This window comes from Cololabis saira, chromosome 8, assembly GCF_033807715.1.
Source record: "Cololabis saira isolate AMF1-May2022 chromosome 8, fColSai1.1, whole genome shotgun sequence".
NCBI lineage: Eukaryota > Metazoa > Chordata > Actinopteri > Beloniformes > Belonidae > Cololabis > Cololabis saira.
The window spans coordinates 1,720,092-1,732,693 of NC_084594.1; the positions used below are offsets into that span (position 1 = coordinate 1,720,092).

Here is a 12,602-nt window from a genome sequence, read left to right on the forward strand (position 1 = left end):
AACAGCTAAGAATTAACTTAACCACACAAAGTTTATCTAACACCTTCTCACAAATTATGAAAGATCTGACCATGCCTGTAATAAGCAAAACACACGTATTTTACATCACCTCCAGCTCAGCTCAGTCCGTCCACGTAGGCAAGCGCATCCTTCGGTGAGTGAAAAGAGTGACTTTTTCCTCCGTGGGAGAAACTCAGGGTAGCGGGGAAGCGCATGGAAAACCGTATGTTCATGTCAATAAGTCATTGGCACACTCCGTTAAACGTACGTCTCATTTCCTTGACTCCACTAGCCAGATCTTGTCGGATGAATATGATCTGTCCCTCATGCTTCAGCGGACCTTTCTCCCTGGCCGCGGCGAGGATCCTCATCTTATCCCACGGGTTGTGCAGCTTGATAATCACTGCGCGGGGCCGGTTCGGCTTTGGCGGGCCGAGGGACCTGTGGGCACGGTCAATTTTAATGATGCCCCGCTTGGTCTCCAGGTTCAGCAGTGTAGGCAGCCATTTCTCAAAGAACGTAACCGGCTGTCGCCCCTCCGCGTTTTCTTTGAGGTTGAAGATTAAAATGTTGTCCCTGCGGCTGCGTCCCTCAATATCAATGCTCCTCTCAGTCAGGGCGCACACTTTAGTCTCCAGTCCCTTCAGCCTGGACTCCATGGTCGACATGATGTCCTCCACGTCCGAGACGCGACTCTCAGCTTCGGTGATACGTTTTGTGTTGGACTCCAGTCGTGTAGTAATATTTTCCAATGTGGCTGAGAGATCTCCAAACTTCTTCTCCATCATCGTTGATATTCTCTCAGCGACATATTGTGATATTTCCATAGCGAGGGCTTCGTTGTCCACAGCAGGTGTAGTGACGTTGGCATCCTCGCCAGCTGCCGCGGTCTGGTTCGGTTCTGGTTTCTCAGCAGACATATTTACCGCGGGTTCGGAGGCTTTTTGTGTTCGGTGTGTTGTCTGGATGCTTTTAAGTAAGTTTTTGTGAGGTTGTAATTTTTTAAAATTAGGTTAATAGTGACATATAGCTCAGTAGCAGCGGGAGCTCAGCAACGGACGACTGCTCAGGGTGACGACATCACGTGACTCCGACAGGCGATATTTAAATTAATTGTTTTAACCATTCTCCCATTCCATCAAACACAGGGAATTCCCTGGGCGTTCCCCCTACGTCATCGAGCGGAGATCCTGATCACGTGACCACTGCCCCGATCGCGGATCTGTTTTTTTTTATATAAACTTTATTTAACATTTCAATGGACGTGGAAGTAAACTGTTAAATATATTGTGCTTTTGAACGGTAATATTAAAATAAACCGTAACTGATCAACAAGTCAGAATGAAGCTCCTACATGCCTCCTGCTTTGAAATAATGACCATTGGACCGTGACGCATTTTTAAAGGGTTATAATTTTGCGATAAAATGGACTATAGACATGAAACCAACTGTTATGGAAAGCTCTTAATCTAATGTATCATGCCACTATAACAAAGAATAATATATACATAATAATAATGTCATAATCTGTGTATATATCACGACCACGGATCCCATTGACTTCGCATAGTTACAATATCCGTGGTGCTCACACGGAATTATACCACTTTCCGTGTTGGTACCACGGAAAATAGTGGTGAGAGGTCGTGGGCATTTCACGGATTTTTGTGAGATCAGGTTGTTCTGGTGCGGTACCTCTGCCGCCCGGTCTCCAAACTGGGCCAGGACTTTGGTCCGGTAGTCCGGGATGATGACCATGGGGTTGCTGGACAGGTTGAGCTTCTCCAGACACGGCAGAGAGCCGATGTTCCTGATCTCCTCCAGCTGGAACACACAAATACATTATTATTTATCGACCTGAACTACAGGCGGTCACATGACCTGCTTTTACTCTTTACAAGTGGAATTCTAGTGTAAAAACAAACGTAACACAATCTGCATCCTTGTCAAAATAAGAGTCCCCAGCGTTTCAGTTGGCATTTACATCCTTCAGTTATTGTCATCCTCTCTAAAAATGGAGAAGGAGAAATTATACCAGATGTGATTAGGTTTTGACTTTTGATAACTTGACAAAAATAAGGAGTGGGATCAAAATGTGTTTTGTGATATGATATATTGATATAATCTACAGCACTATCTTTACTCGTTTTCTGTATGTAATATTTAAGATGAGAAGCTACGGAAGCGTATTGCATTCACTTGAGAAAAAAAATCTGCTGTTTTTCTAGTAATAATCCAGTGATTTAATACTGTAATGTTGATACAAGGCAGTAAAAACTACTGTTTCCACTGATGTGAACGAGAGAGACGGCTGTTTGGTCCAACCGGATAAACCCGATATTCTGACCCGGATGCAGCAACGGAGGAGGATGTTTCTGATTGGTCGGTCAGGGACCAATCAGAAGGCTGACTGAGGGTCGATGGGGGTGTGGCCTTTTGATTGGCAGCTGGCAGGAACATCTCATGAATGATGGTTCATACAGTCAATCATCTCAGGCTGCAATAATACTAATGCTCATTGGTCTCTCCTCTAATGTTCATCATCACACTTGAGCAGCCCTGGCTCGTCGGAGCCCGTTGCCGTGGTTACCTGGGCCAGCTGGTTGTGACTCAGGTCCAGGTCCACCAGAGAGTACAGTGGTTACCTGTGGTTACCATGGTTACCTGTTCCAGCTGGTTGTGACTCAGGTCCAGGTCCACCAGAGAGTACAGTGGTTACCTGTGGTTACCATGGTTACCTGTTCCAGCTGGTTGTGACTCAGGTCCAGGTTGTTACTGTGGTTACCTGAGGTTGCCGTGGTTACCTGAGGTTGCCGTGGTTACCTGTTCCAGCTGGTTGTGACTCAGGTCCAGGTTGTTACTGTGGTTACCTGAGGTTGCCGTGGTTACCTGTTCCAGCTGGTTGTGACTCAGGTCCAGGTCCACCAGGGAGTACAGCTTCCCCAGTCCTCCCAGCTGGTCCAGCTGTGGTTACCGTGGTTACCTGGGGTTACAGTGGTTGCCGTGGTTACCTGTTCCAGCTGGTTATGGCTCAGGTCCAGGTCCACCAGGGAGTACAGTGGTTACCTGATGTTACCGTGGTTACCTGTTCCAGCTGGTTGTGACTCAGGTCCAGGTCCACCAGGGAGTACAGCTTCCCCAGTCCTCCCAGCTGGTCCAGCTGGTTTCCTGCCAGACTCAGGGTCTTGATGTTTCCCAGACGGGTGTGAGCCGACTCCAGAACCTTCAGGCTGTTGTAGGAAAGATCCAGGTGGACCAGGTTGTACAGGTGCTGCAGAAATACACAAGAGAGGAGCCGGGTCAGGACCAGAAACAGAGAGAGAGGAGCCGGGTCAGGACCAGAAACAGATCCAGGACCAGGAGGAGCCGGGTCAGGACCGGCAGGGGAAACATCCTCAAGACGGGGAGAAGAGGAAACACTGCCGGACGTCTAGCTGGGGTTAACAACCGTCCCTTGAAAAACGGAATCGTGCAGTAATTATAAACTAAAGTAGTGTCCCGTATTGAGCTGAAAAGTATCAGGGCCATGCAGGAGAAAAAATATTTAGAGAAAAAAGTCAAAATGTCGTGAATAAAGTTCAAATGTTGAAATACAATTTCAAGAATAAAGTCGAAATTTTGTGAATAAAGTTGAAATTTCACCTTTTGTTCTCAACATTTCAACTTTATTCATGAAATTTTGACTTTTTTGTCAACATTTCGACTTTTTTCTCGAAATTGTAATTCAACATTATTCATAGTGCGTAATGAAAAAACATATTCCTCCTCTAAACTAATATTTTTATTTTTCTCCAGCCTGGCCCTAATACTCTGTCCTGTATTACTGTGAGAGTAAAAAAATAGTCATAAAATGTCCCAGCAAACAGTTGCTGCTACCTTGGAACCGGTTCTTCTTCACGTACCTGCAGGTTCTCCACCGAGCTCAGCTGGTTGTAGCTCAGGTCCAGAAACTCCACCTTGGGGATCAGTTTCTGCAATGAGGGAAGATCAGGGTCAGATCAGGGTCAGATCAGGGTCAGATCAGGGTCAGATCAGGGTGAGATCAGGGTCAGATCAGGGTGAGATCAGGGTCAGATCAGGGTCAGATCAGGGTCAGATCAGGGTGAGATCAGGGTGAGATCAGGGTCAGATCAGGGTCAGATCAGGGTCAGATCAGGGTGAGATCAGGGTCAGATCAGGGTCAGATCAGGGTCAGATCAGGGTCAGATCAGGGTCAGATCAGGGTCAGATCAGGGTGAGATCAGGGTCAGATCAGGGTCAGATCAGGGTCAGATCAGGGTCAGATCAGGGTCAGATCAGGGTCAGATCAGGGTCAGATCAGGGTGAGATCAGGGTCAGATCAGGGTGAGATCAGGGTGAGATCAGGGTGAGATCAGGGTGAGATCAGGGTGAGATCAGGGTGAGATCAGGGTGAGATCAGGGTCAGATCAGGGTCAGATCAGGGTGAGATCAGGGTCAGATCAGGGTCAGATCAGGGTCAGATCAGGGTCAGATCAGGGTCAGATCAGGGTCAGATCAGGGTGAGATCAGGGTGAGATCAGGGTGAGATCAGGGTGAGATCAGGGTGAGATCAGGGTCAGATCAGGGTGAGATCAGGGTCAGATCAGGGTGAGATCAGGGTCAGATCAGGGTCAGATCAGGGTCAGATCAGGGTGAGATCAGGGTCAGATCAGGGTCAGATCAGGGTCAGATCAGGGTCAGATCAGGGTCAGATCAGGGTGAGATCAGGGTCAGAAAAAAGTTCCCGGTGAGGACGACGATGACGACAGGAACCAGAGTCTGGTACCAGAACCATCAGTCAGAACCTGGAAACATCCTGATTAAACCTCTGGATGTGAAAGGCTGGCGGACTAAATCATTTATGAGTTTATACGTTTAAATTGTACTTCTAAATCTATATTTCAATGTGCTGAATAATCACTACAATTCTACCTTTATTATATATTCAATTATAACATTAAATTATGTCACGTTGGAAGAGTTCAGTAAACACATAGAGAATATATTTTGTGTAAATATTCCCTTCAAATATGAAGCGATGTATTTGGGTGATTTACAGTTTGGAGTACGGATGATTAACAATTGCTCTGTATTCTGTTGGCAGCAAGTAAGAATTCTGTCACAAGAAGACGGTTAAAAGTAGAACCAGCCACTACTGAACAATGGATTGATGCTGTCTGCCAAATTTACATATAACATATAACATTTAAAAATACTATGAAATGTGTTATGTGGTTGGTTTTATCATCGTGATATTGGTTATATTATTGTACTATTATATTTTTTTAACTGAACATTGTATTGCTCTTAAACTTGCTTGTTTTTATATTCTAGCCGCAGGGACTGCCAATGGGAATTAGCCAATAGGCTACATTTGGTGCATCTGCTTTTATTCTGTAAATGCATAATGCTGTGCACTGTCCCTCCTTACCAAATAAAATAAATTGAAATTGAATTGAGAGCGGCTGTAGCGTGGGCGGAGCCTAGCCCGTGATGTCAGGGCGGTCTCTGATTGTGGGCGGAGCCTAGTCCGTGATGTCAGAGCTGTAACTCACCACTGATTGGTGGATGGAGCTGATACAGTTATAACTAACTCACCACTGATTGGTGGATGGAGCTGATACAGTTATAACTAACTCACCACTGATTGGTGGATGGAGCTGATACAGTTATAACTAACTCACCACTGATTGGTGGATGGAGCTGATACAGTTATAACTAACTCACCACTGATTGGTGGATGGAGCTGATACAGTTGTAACTCACCACTGATTGGTGGATGGAGCTGATACAGATATAACTAACTCACCACTGATTGGTGGATGGAGCTGATACAGTTATGACTCACCACTGATTGGTGGATGGAGCTGATACAGTTATAACTAACTCACCACTGATTGGTGGATGGAGCTGATACAGATATAACTAACTCACCACTGATTGGTGGATGGAGCTGATACAGTTATAACTCACCACTGATTGGTGGATGGAGCTGATACAGTTATAACTCACCACTGATTGGTGGATGGAGCTGATACAGTTATAACTCACCACTGATTGGTGGATGGAGCTGATACAGTTATGACTCACCACTGATTGGTGGATGGAGCTGATACAGTTATAACTAACTCACCACTGATTGGTGGATGGAGCTGATACAGTTATAACTCACCACTGATTGGTGGATGGAGCTGATACAGTTATAACTAACTCACCACTGATTGGTGGATGGAGCTGATACAGTTATAACTAACTCACCACTGATTGGTGGATGGAGCTGATACAGTTATGACTCACCACTGATTGGTGGATGGAGCTGATACAGTTATAACTCACCACTGATTGGTGGATGGAGCTGATACAGTTATGACTCTAACTCACCACTGATTGGTCGATGGAGCTGATACAGTTATAACTAACTCACCACTGATTGGTGGATGCAGCTGATACAGTTGTGACTCTAACTCACCACTGATTGGTCGATGGAGCTGATACAGTTATAACTAACTCACCACTGATTGGTGGATGGAGATGATACAGTTATGACTAACTCACCACTGATTGGTCGATAGTGCTGATACAGTTGTGACTCATGTCCAGGGTGGTCAGGTTCCTCCACAAAGGGATGACGGCGGTGACGGGACAGACAGACTCCGCCCCCTCAGGCTCCGCCCCCTGGGGCTCCCACTGGGAGAACTCACTCGCCTCCGGGACCAGGATGGACTGGGGGGGGGACACGCTCATCAGTACATACTAATCAATACAATCACATCAATACAATACCAATCAATACACACCCATCAGTACATACTAATCAATACAATACCAATCAATACAATACCAATCAATACACAACCATCAGTACATACTAATCAATACAATACCAATCAATACACGCCCATCAGTACAATCACATCAGTACAATCCCATCAATACACGCCCATCAGTACAATGTGGCTTGTTAATTTCTGAATTAGCAGCCAATCAGAATTTCGTTTTTTTCCCTATTTGCTGTTTTTAATTGTTTTATTCTCTTTTCTGCCATGTCTTGACTTTGTATCCCTTTTATCTCTTATCTTGATTTTATTATTTCTGTTTCCTTTTAATTATCAAACTGTAGCACTTTGATATTTTCAGTAATGTAAAGTGCATTATAAATAAAATGGATTGTTATTATTATTATTATTATTTTTTTTTTAATTATTATTAGCCAAATTTTTTACCGTCTGAAAAAGACAGATTATGAGAGCCAATTAATTAATTTGATAATTTTATTAAACAAAAGCTTTAAATTAATCTTACAGTGAAGTAGGGAATTAAAATAATTACAATAAAATTAAACTTAAGTACATACAAAAATTATTATATAACATTTCAATACGGAAGGGTATTAGGTCCAGGCAGGAGAAAAATATAAATAATATTTTAGAGGAGGAAGATTTTTTTTTTCATTATGCATTTCAAAAGTCGAAATGTCGAGAGAAAAAAAAAAAGGTGAAATTTCGACTTTATTCTTGAAATTGTATTTCAACATTAATCTCAACATTTTGACTTTTTTCTCGAAGTGCATAATGAAAAAAATAATCTTCCTCCTCTAAAATATTATTTGTATTTTTCTCCTGCCTGGACCTAATACTCTAATACGTACATGAACCCTTGCAAACTATCCAGGGATCTAATTTGACCAATTTTTGGTACATTAACTCTTTTCTTTTTAGCTAGAAATTTGACGATTTATTTTAATGTGACCCTTAATATACAATAATGGAAATGTTTTACAAATTTCTAAACATGCTTTGGTGCAGATGATACACAAAATTACACGCTAAATGATGTACAGAGAGACTAATAATGAGGGGGATGCTGTAGGTGAAGGTTAAACCTCGTCAGGTCAACAAACCAACATCAGATCGGACTGTTATCCACGTACCATCATGGCGTCGGTGATGGGAGAGTTATCTACGTACCATCATCTTATCAGAGTGTTATCTACGTACCATCATGGCGTCGGTGGAGCGGTGGACGCTCATGGTGACCAGAGACGACCGGAGACACGACAAACCCCGGATCTGCTGGGAGCTGCAGTCGCTGATCTGGAGACAGAGACGGATGTTAGACCTGGATCTAGAACCAGACCCTGAACCAGACTAAAGGCTCATCATACATGTTGTTTAGGCCGTTTAAAGGAGCTTATCTACATAGTATGTTTTTTGTAACACCCAGTAACATCCATTAATATCCTGTAACATCCATTAACATCCATAGACAGATCCCAGGACACTCACCTCTATCTGCAGCAGAGACTTGAAGACGGACAGGTCGAAGGGAAGACTCCTCTCCTCGATGTTACTGGTTCCTACCGGACCTCTGGTCCCCGAGATCTGGGTGATCACAGTGGGAGAGTTTAATATATAATAAAAAGGAAATATTCATATAAGCAATACATCCCGACAGGCCGTGGTTTACGCTCATTATATTACAGCTGAGCGGCGTCTCCGGCCCGACGCAGAGTGATGTATTACTTTTATAAAACGGTTACCAATAATGTAAATATGAAAGAGGAATACACAATCTATTTTATGTAGTTTTTAATTAATCAGAGATACATATTATCCAGTAAAAACATCCCCACTGTGTAAAACAATAGTCCATCTCTCCTGATGTAGCTCCACATGTCGGAGACAGGAACTCCTCCATCCATCCATCCATCGTTAGCTCCTCCCCGCTAACGTTAGCTCCTCCTCGCTAACGTTAGCTCCTCCCCGCTAACGTTAGCTCCTCCCCGCTAATGTTAGCTCCTCCTCGCTAACGTTAGCTCCTCCCCGGAGATCAACGTTTACCGTCAACATGACTCATTAATTGTGAATGAAAATAAAAAATAAACTTTAACACCAGCTACTTTTTGCTACCTGCTGTAACCGTCATAAATCTGTACCAGTTGGTTGTTGTCATGGAAACATTGTTGCTTCCCTGACGTGGAATAATCTGCTGTGATGAGGCTTTTGAATAGAAGCCGTGGTATAAACTCATTATACCACGGTTAACAACCAATCAGATCATTATACCACAGTTAACAACCAATCAGATCATTATACCACAGTTAACAACCAATCAGATCATTATACCACAGTTAACAACCAATCAGATTGCAGGATTTCACCTTTCCGTTTTATAATGGTATTTTTATGTCTCAGAGAGAGCAGGGAGTGAGGGATCATGGGTAGTTGATGTGGCTCTGACTCCGACTAGTTGCCCCCCCCTGCTCTAGCGTTCCCCCCGTCACCTTCAGATAGCGCAGCCGGCAGGTGAAGTCCAGGATGTGTCCCAGGTCCGTCTTGGCGTCTCCGTTGCAGCAGGTTGGTTTGGCCAGACGGAGCTGCTGGGAGACGGAGTAGAGCTGGAGGGGACGCAGGGAGAAGACCTGGCCGTCCTGCAGCAGCTGCTCCCCTAAAGAGACACGGTAGGGATGGTTACCATGGAAACACTAACAGACCTGGCCGTCCTGCAGCAGCTGCTCCCCTAAAGAGACACGGTAGGGACGGAGGGTTACCATGGAAACACTAGCAGACCTGGCCGTCCTGCAGCAGCTGCTCCCCTAAAGAGACACGGTAGGGACGGTTACCATGGAAACACTAACAGACCTGGCCGTCCTGCAGCAGCTGCTCCCCTAAAGAGACACGGTAGGGACGGTTACCATGGAAACACTAACAGACCTGGCCGTCCTGCAGCAGCTGCTCCCCTAAAAGAGACACGGTAGGGACGGTTACCATGGAAACACTAACAGACCTGGCCGTCCTGCAGCAGCTGCTCCCCTAAAGAGACACGGCAGGGACGGTTACCATGGAAACACTAACAGACCTGGCCGTCCTGCAGCAGCTGCTCCCCTAAAGAGACACGTTAGGGACGGACGGTTACCATGGAAACACTAACAGACCTGGCCGTCCTGCAGCAGCTGCTCCCCTAAAGAGACACGGTAGGGACGGTTACCATGGAAACACTAACAGACCTGGCCGTCCTGCAGCAGCTGCTCCCCTAAAGAGACACGGTAGGGACGGTTACCATGGAAACACTAACAGACCTGGCCGTCCTGCAGCAGCTGCTCCCCTAAAGAGACACGGTAGGGACGGTTACCATGGAAACACTAACAGACCTGGCCGTCCTGCAGCAGCTGCTCCCCTAAAGAGACACGGTAGGGACGGACGGTTACCATGGAAACACTAACAGACCTGGCCGTCCTGCAGCAGCTGCTCCCCTAAAGAGACACGGTAGGGACGGTTACCATGGAAACACTAACAGACCTGGCCGTCCTGCAGCAGCTGCTCCCCTAGAGAGACACGGTAGGGACGGTTACCATGGAAACACTAACAGACCTGGCCGTCCTGCAGCAGCTGCTCCCCTAGAGAGACACGGTAGGGACGGTTACCATGGAAACACTAACAGACCTGGCCGTCCTGCAGCAGCTGCTCCCCTAAAGAGACACGGTAGGGACGGTTACCATGGAAACACTAACAGACCGGCAGCTGAACTCTGATGGTTAAAACGTTAAAGACACCCTATGTAGCACTTGGGGGCGTACAAATCTGCCACAACAGCCCCACATATTCTCTTTCTAACATGAAGAATTATACTGCCAGGTCTTTGTTCACCGCTAAGTAGCTAAACCAGCCGCCAATCAAAAGACCACACCCTTAACTATTCATACATTTGTTATTTTATGTAATTTTTCCACATGAGGTTCATAAGGTCCTTGGTTGGATACGGGTTATTAACGTCAGACATCGTTAGTTAACTACTTATGTAGCTGCAAACAACCATCATGTAGTCAACGTTACCTTACTGTAATTACACGTCAACGTTTCAAATCTACATCATAATCTAGCTATAATTAAATGTTGGAATACGACGTTGTTCCAACCTCACACCAACTTCAGGTTCTGCTATCGCTGGCAACGATGAACCAATCAGAGAACAGGACTCTCACCTCCTCCACTTTTTATTCGTGGATTCGTGGAGGATGAATAATTTAAAATGTGAGTTTATTTTTCTGTTTTAGTCACAACTGAATGATATTCTGAGTTATTGTGAATGAATTCGACTTATGTGACTGTTTTGTTTCCCTTTGTATGGGTTTTATCATGGAACTTATAACCCGGTGAGCCTAATGCTCCACAAAATACGGCAAGTTAAATATCTAACAGACTCTAACAGACATTCAGATCAGTAATCATCTCTTTATCTCTGTGTTAGTGGCTCATCCTGAACAATCCTGAACAATCGAGCCGTCAGCGTTCCTGCAGCCGCACAGACGACACGTACGTTCCTGCAGCCGCACAGACGACACGTACGTTCCTGCAGCCGCACAGACGACACGTACGTTCCTGCAGCCGCACAGACGACACGTACGTTCCTGCAGCCGCACAGACGACACGTACGTTCCTGCAGCCGCACAGACGACACGTACGTTCCTGCAGCCGCACAGACGACACGTACGTTCCTGCAGCCGCACAGACGACACGTACGTTCCTGCAGCCGCACAGACGAACACGTACGTTCCTGCAGCCGCACAGACGACACGTACGTTCCTGCAGCCGCACAGACGACACGTACGTTCCTGCAGCCGCACAGACGACACGTACGTTCCTGCAGCCGCACAGACGACACGTACGTTCCTGCAGTTGCACAGACGACACGTACGTTCCTGCAGCCGCACAGACGACACGTACGTTCCTGCAGCCGCACAGACGACACGTACGTTCCTGCAGCCGCACAGACGACACATACGTTCCTGCAGCCGCACAGACGTCACGTACGTTCCTGCAGCCGCACAGACGACACGTACGTTCCTGCAGCCGCACAGACGACACGTACGTTCCTGCAGCCGCACAGACGTCACGTACGTTCCTGCAGCCGCACAGACGACACGTACGTTCCTGCAGCCGCACAGACGACACGTACGTTCCTGCAGCCGCACAGACGAGTACGTTCCTGCAGCCGCACAGACGACACGTACGTTCCTGCAGCCGCACAGACGACACGTACGTTCCTGCAGCCGCACAAACGACACATACGTTCCTGCAGCCGCACAGACGACACGTACGTTCCTGCAGCCGCACAGACGACACGTACGTTCCTGCAGCCGCACAGACGACACGTACGTTCCTGCAGCCGCACAAACGACACATACGTTCCTGCAGCCGCACAGACGACACGTACGTTCCTGCAGCCGCACAGACGACACGTACGTTCCTGCAGCCGCACAGACGACACGTACGTTCCTGCAGCCGCACAGACGACACGTACGTTCCTGCAGCCGCACAGACGACACGTACGTTCCTGCAGCCGCACAGACGACACGTACGTTCCTGCAGCCGCACAGACGACACGTACGTTCCTGCAGCCGCACAGACCACACGTACGTTCCTGCAGCCGCACAGACCACACGTACGTTCCTGCAGCCGCACAGACCACACGTACGTTCCTGCAGCCGCACAGACCACACGTACGTTCCTGCAGCCGCACAGACCACACGTACGTTCCTGCAGCCGCACAGACGACACGTACGTTCCTGCAGCCGCACAGACCACACGTACGTTCCTGCAGCC

At 46.7% G+C, this 12,602-nt stretch overlaps 1 protein-coding gene across 1 annotated transcript in view; it reads right to left on the minus strand.

Moving 5' to 3' along the window:
* The window catches only part of nisch (nischarin), a 47,833-nt gene that overhangs the window by 30,251 nt on the left and 4,980 nt on the right, over nt 1-12,602 (minus strand). The window contains exons 5-11 of the mRNA XM_061728211.1: nt 9,284-9,447; nt 8,286-8,381; nt 7,998-8,093; nt 6,556-6,723; nt 3,903-3,971; nt 3,086-3,271; nt 1,696-1,824 (exon numbers count right to left, since the gene is read on the minus strand). Of these exons, the coding sequence (XP_061584195.1) occupies nt 1,696-1,824; nt 3,086-3,271; nt 3,903-3,971; nt 6,556-6,723; nt 7,998-8,093; nt 8,286-8,381; nt 9,284-9,447 (908 nt within the window). The remainder of the gene's footprint in view (nt 1-1,695; nt 1,825-3,085; nt 3,272-3,902; nt 3,972-6,555; nt 6,724-7,997; nt 8,094-8,285; nt 8,382-9,283; nt 9,448-12,602) is intronic.